Source organism: Charadrius vociferus, unplaced genomic scaffold, assembly GCF_000708025.1.
Source record: "Charadrius vociferus isolate BGI_N301 unplaced genomic scaffold, ASM70802v2 scaffold169, whole genome shotgun sequence".
Lineage (NCBI taxonomy): Eukaryota > Metazoa > Chordata > Aves > Charadriiformes > Charadriidae > Charadrius > Charadrius vociferus.
In genome coordinates, this window is record NW_009652966.1 from 1227660 (window position 1) to 1233377 (window position 5718).

Here is a 5718-nt window from a genome sequence, read left to right on the forward strand (position 1 = left end):
TATTTAAGTGCTCAGTGGTTCTGTATAGTTTGACTTGCATACCTACAAGCAAGAATGTATATGGTTCAGTTCCTTAATCCAGTGAGGTGAATGTCAGCTAAGTGATGTCAGGCTCTGGGAAAATCAATGATGGTTTTTGGCAGTGTTTCTAGTTACTAATATTTTGTGTTAACCTGTATTTTCATTGGCTGCCATCAAACTCTTCTCTTGAAACACTTGACCTGTCTTCTTGCCGCTGATCGTTATGCCTTTGCCTGCCTGAACAAGAGAGTTGTGATCTCTCTGAGTTATAACCTTTTTCTTCTTAGTAAATAGTGTCCATAGTATTCTGCTAATTTCATTATCCTCCCTTGGCGGCGGGGGGAGCCCGCTGACATCTCCGTCTTTTCCAGGAACTAGCGAAATACGAGGACATGGAGGATCAAGTGGTGCTAACTGAGAAAGGTATACCGAGGGGCGCCTGCTCGCCGGGTCGGTCGCCGGGTGTGGGTGTCCGTAGCTCAGGCGCCGATTTGTTCTGCTTTTCCAGAACTGCTTGAGGATGGTTTTGGCGAGCACCCGTTCTACCACTGTCTGGTTGCGGAAGTACCAAAAACTAGCGAAATACGAGGACATGGAGGATCAAGTGGTGCTAACTGAGAAAGGTATACCGAGGGGCGCCTGCTCGCCGGGTCGGTCGCCGGGTGTGGGTGTCCGTAGCTCAGGCGCCGATTTGTTCTGCTTTTCCAGAACTGCTTGAGGATGGTTTTGGCGAGCACCCGTTCTACCACTGTCTGGTTGCGGAAGTACCAAAAGAACAGTGGTCATCCGAAGGTGAGAATTCCTGATGCTTGTTTTTAGACGGTAGATACACAAGAGGCATCATATACTTAATGTTATCGATTATACATAAGGTTCCACCGATGAATTGGGGTAGGAGGAATAGGTTAACTGTTAAATGCAGTAATGCGTAGCGATACTCTGCTGAAGTAGTTGCTAATCCTGGAGGCGTGGGAAGATCAGGTATAACATAATGTACTTGACTCCAATTAATTAAATGGCTTTTCTTGTTTGACCCTGACTTACCTTTATGTAATCCTGTTGAATCACATTTTTTTCTTTAATTTGTCCCCAATCTTCAGGTTACAGTCTCTAGCTTCGCCATGTACATGGCCCTTCCGTGTACATGGATGGGCGGGGAGGTAACTAAAAGATCCGTTACACAATAAAGTAGATGATCATAATATGAGGTAAGGTCTACAGGGACAAGTGCTGTTCCCAAACCTTTACCAAAGACACAGTAGATGAGAAATCTGTTTGCACGCATCTCTTCCAGTATGTGCAGAGTGTTATGGCAGGTGTAGTTAAAATACTCAAGGTTTAGGTTTGAGTGGGCTGCTGATGGAAGAGTTGGTTTCTCTTCCCTGTTGAGCCACAGAATAATAATTGAAGCTGCAGCATTACCTACTGTGACTTTATGGTGCAGAAAGTAAAGAAAACTGTGTGATGCTCTCAGTGGAACCAGAAGTTGAGGTGGTGGAAATGCTGCTGTTAAGGTGGCCTGTGAGCATGCCTTCTCGCACAGTGTAGTTGCTGAAGAATATACATTGAAAGATCAGTGTTCTGTAGTGTTGGATAGACTGTTTTGGTTGCTAAGGAAGCAGAGTTGGGGCTATCATCTAGACTGAATTGCTGTGTAAAGTTTTTACTTGTATTCCAGAATGGAAATACTGATAAATCAGTAGGGTATGCATTTGTAGCAAAACAACATTGTGTTCAGTGCTTACTATGACCGTGCTCATTTTGAGGATTTCAGGGCAATCTTCGTTCTGTTAGGTTGATAAGTTTGTCAGAACTTGTATTTTCAGCTGTGTGCTTAATTGCAAACTTCATTCTTAATTCTAATCTAGTAGCAAATGTCTGCATGTTACAGAAAGAGAATCTGTATGTTTAAACATGCATGTAAGACTGAGTATTTTTGCCTTTTAAATTCATACTAGCTAAAGGTACTCCCTTTCTTTCAGAACACTGCATTGTGGGCTTTGCCATGTATTACTTCACTTATGATCCATGGATTGGAAAACTGCTCTATCTTGAAGATTTTTATGTGATGGCTGAGTATAGAGGTATGTATTATGGAATTGGATGAGTTGCTCCCTATAGGGCTTCTTTAAAATTAAAACTTATTTTCTTGTGTTGTTTTTTGTTTTTTTTCAGGACTTGGCATTGGGTCAGAAATTCTGAAGAACTTGAGTCAGGTATGTCTAAGTGATAAATCTAAACAAGCAGAACTGAAGACATGGGGCATGGCAGTGTCACTGCTCTTCTGTGAACTGCATGAGAGCTTCTTCAGCACTACTCAGAATTAAAGGAGGTGACAGGACAGTAGATGGCTTAAAACTTAGTCTAGAGTCTGTTAAACAGTGACGAGTGCTGATGTGACTGACAGGATGAACTTGATGACTTCTGGTGCTATGCAGTGAAGTTGCTGGGTAGCCTTACCAGTTCTTACTTGGCTTATCTGGGGCTGCTGTTTGAAACGTGCTGTATTGCACACTTTTGCAGGTTGCTGTGAAGTGCCGCTGCAGCAGTATGCACTTCCTCGTTGCAGAGTGGAACGAACCGTCCATCAGGTTCTATAAGAGAAGGGGCGCCTCTGATCTGTCCACTGAGGAGGGGTGGAGGCTCTTCAAAATTGACAAAGAATATCTCTTGAAGATGGCAACAGAAGAGTGAGAGATTATTCCAGCAAATAAATTCTTTCTGCGAATATACATGCTCTCTAAATAAACTCCTTCTTGCTTTCTGTGTACAGTTTGTAGTGGAATAAAGTAGTGTGGATGCTAATAATGAAAATGCTATGCAGGTGTGGTCATAGAATAATTGGTACTGTGATCTGGAGTTGAGTATGTGCTTGTGTGTCCTTTACCAGTGTGGGCTTGTAATCTTTGTATATGGAAACTTCATTCTTGTAAGTGTCATTCAAATGTGTACAATGTACACACTGGTAGGGTTTGTTTTAATTATTGCCTTTTATAAAAATAAATAGTGTTTTCACTTCATGGCAGTAGTATTGACTTTAATTCTCACATATGGTTTTCAGTTAGATAACATGCAAATCAATAAAAGTCTCTGTAATTCACCCAAACACTTTCATGAGTAAAGCATGATTTACAACAGTCCCAGAGGGATGAAAGGTCCCCTTGTGTGCCTGCAGGACCAGTGTGGTACAGTTCTGTGCATCTGTGCTGAGGCTGAGTGCTTGGAGGGGCTTGAGATGGGTCCCTGCTTCCTGTGGGGTGCAAGCATCCTCTGTAGCAAGTGTTCTAAGTGAACAATGTTTGAGGTTACAGATGGTTCATTTGGAGTCCCTCAATTAGGATGCTTGTCCCTGCTCTCTAGAAAGTGGCTCCAGAAAACATTGGAGCTTGTGGTGCTGCCTCCTTGAGACTTGGAGTTAACTGCAGAGCACCTGAATCGGGAGGGCAGAGCCTTGGAAGGAGGATGCATCAAGCTGTAGTTTCAAAGCCTGAATGACAAAAATAGGTTTGACTGGTCAGGGATAGGTGAAAGTATTTTTTACAAACCACAAAAGCCCTCTGTTATGTGAGTCAAAGCATCGAACTTGAATGTGTCTGGTAGTCTGGGTTTATGTACATCATTTCAGACACTATTGAGTTTTTCCACGCGCTTCAGTGCTGTGTTGGTTGTGGTGGTGAGCTGCCTGAAATTAAGTGCTGTGTTAAGCAGTGAGAAACTCCAATCCTGTGTTTACACCTTTGTACAGCAGCAGGTGAAAACAGTGCTGCTCATCAACTTCGTAATCAGCTTGCAAACAAACTTGCCAACTTTGCAATAACGTGTCTGCTTTTCTCATAAGCAGCTGGTGAAAGTGGATGTGTGCAAGTTTTATGCCACGCTCTTGCTCTGTGGTCACCCCACGATAAAAGGCTTCTTTTGGCCAGCACTGCTTTCACTTCAAAGGGAGGGAAGAGACTTGCCTGCTTTGTAACATGCCCTGGTTTAAATAAGACAAGGTTTAAAATTGATTTTGATAGCTGCATAAATCGTGTGTCATCTGGAAGATGTCTCCTCGTCCTAGAGAGCAGTGGGCAGTAACTGTTTCAACCATGGGTGACGCTAAACTAGTTCTAAGGACAAGATGTCCCTGTACCTAGCGCCAACAGCAGGCTGTGCAGGGCATCTAGCATGAAACGGTTCTTGTTTTCTGTTTTGTTTTTGGGTTTAACTAAGGAGTAGGCAGGAGTGTGCCAGCTCTGCCCAGGTGTGAGGTACGGCTGTCAGCTATTGCCTCCAGGAATGAGAAGACCAATAAAAAATACAGGAGCTCTTGGAAGAGAGCAAAAGGTAGCGTATGTCCAAGTGGTTGTCTGGACAAACTCAGGCGGGACTTAGCCCAGAATCTGTCATGTAAATTACCCTGATTTAGCAGATCAGGTTCCGCTTAAGAAACAGCCATTTCCAGACACTCCCTGTGTTTGTGCAGTGGCTCAGCTGTGAGGGGGTTCATACCACGCGCAAGAGCCTGGGACTCAAATCCTTCTCCTGCCCGAGAGGAACAGAAATCTGCATTTCTCGCTTGACAGCAGGTGAACTGCTTTGGCTGCGACTCGCCCTGCGCTTGCAGAGGCGTTTGATACCAGCTCTTGCTGAGCACGTACTCTTCTGCAATTCAGTAGGCCAAAGGCGGTGGGAGTAAGCCCACCCCATGAACTGGGCTGGTAATTAGTGCTGGAGGCGGTATGGGAAGGATGAGATGGTCTCCAGCAGCTCTCGCTGAGCCTCAGGGTGTTGGGTCTTCTCATCGGTGATGCTGCAGTAACTTCACCGGTAACCCGGTGAGCTACGGTAACCTGCTCGTGCAGCTCAGTCCTAGCGGAATCTGTTTTGAAGTTATTTTAAGCTGACCTTTTTGGCTCCGTGTATCAGTCCAGGAGGTGATTACTAGCAGAGCAGTTTAAGAATGTTTTTATTTTCAAATTAACAGTTCATTAGATATCTAGGACAGACCTGCTTAAATCTCAGGCCCCAGATTTCTGGAGCACAATAAGGCTATCAAAGCTGCATGATTGAATGGAACAAGCTAACTAATTAGGCATTATAATTAAGAAAGTAAGCAGCTTAGTCAAATTTTCAATCAATTTAAAAGTGTTTATCATATCTTGTTCACCATCTTCTGCCAATGCACTTTAGCATTGCATTTTCTAAACGAATGCTTCTGAAATAGATTCTCAGGGAGTCACAGAAAACAAGTGAGGCAGTGCTAAGTGAGAACACCTTCTCTAGCCAGCTGTGACAATTTTAAACTTTCACTCATGAAAATAAAGACAATGAGTAACTTTCCAGATGTGGCTTTCACTGAGGCCCTACTCAGAGGTTTTTAAAACCAGCAGAAATATTCTCAGTTACGGTAACCGCGTCTCCAGCAGAGTGATGTGGTAATGCCATGCCTCAAGAAAAGACCAATTTTAAATTCCCTCAGTAACTTTTTCTCAAGCTACCGGGGGACCAAACTGACTCTGTAACTACAATTAAGATGCACAGCTGAGTATTTTCTACTATTTTTCAGACATGGCACAAATCTCACCCGGCTTGACTTTCTTTGTCTCCAAGGTCGCGATCACGCCACCCAGCTGCAGTGCGAGCGTATGATCGGGGCTAAGCAATCCCAGTAAGCTCAGAACTAGTCACCAGTATCACACCAGTGGGAATCCATCA

General features: G+C 43.8%; 1 protein-coding gene across 2 annotated transcripts; it reads left to right on the forward strand.

Moving 5' to 3' along the window:
• The first annotated feature begins 330 nt into the window (after positions 1-330).
• SAT1 (spermidine/spermine N1-acetyltransferase 1) lies at positions 331-3041 on the forward strand. Of its 2 annotated transcripts, none has more exons than XM_009893107.1 (5): positions 331-444; positions 730-813; positions 2004-2105; positions 2197-2237; positions 2545-3041. In XM_009893107.1, exons 1-5 carry the CDS (start codon positions 414-416, stop codon positions 2713-2715), a joined length of 429 nt encoding a protein of 142 aa, XP_009891409.1. In that variant the 5' UTR covers positions 331-413; the 3' UTR covers positions 2716-3041. The 2 variants fall into 2 exon arrangements, with proteins under 2 accessions (XP_009891409.1, XP_009891410.1); XM_009893108.1 differs by lacking the exon at positions 331-444 and adding an exon at positions 614-644.
• The last annotated feature ends 2677 nt before the right edge of the window (positions 3042-5718 follow it).

Coding starts and splice junctions, on each gene's coding strand:
- SAT1 (XM_009893107.1), top strand. CDS start 414: ATGGAGGATCAAGTGGTGCTAACTGAGAAAG. Junction 814..2,003: donor AGAACAGTGGTCATCCGAAG/GTGAGAATTCCT, acceptor CCTTTCTTTCAG/AACACTGCATTGTGGGCTTT. Junction 2,238..2,544: donor TTCTGAAGAACTTGAGTCAG/GTATGTCTAAGT, acceptor ACACTTTTGCAG/GTTGCTGTGAAGTGCCGCTG.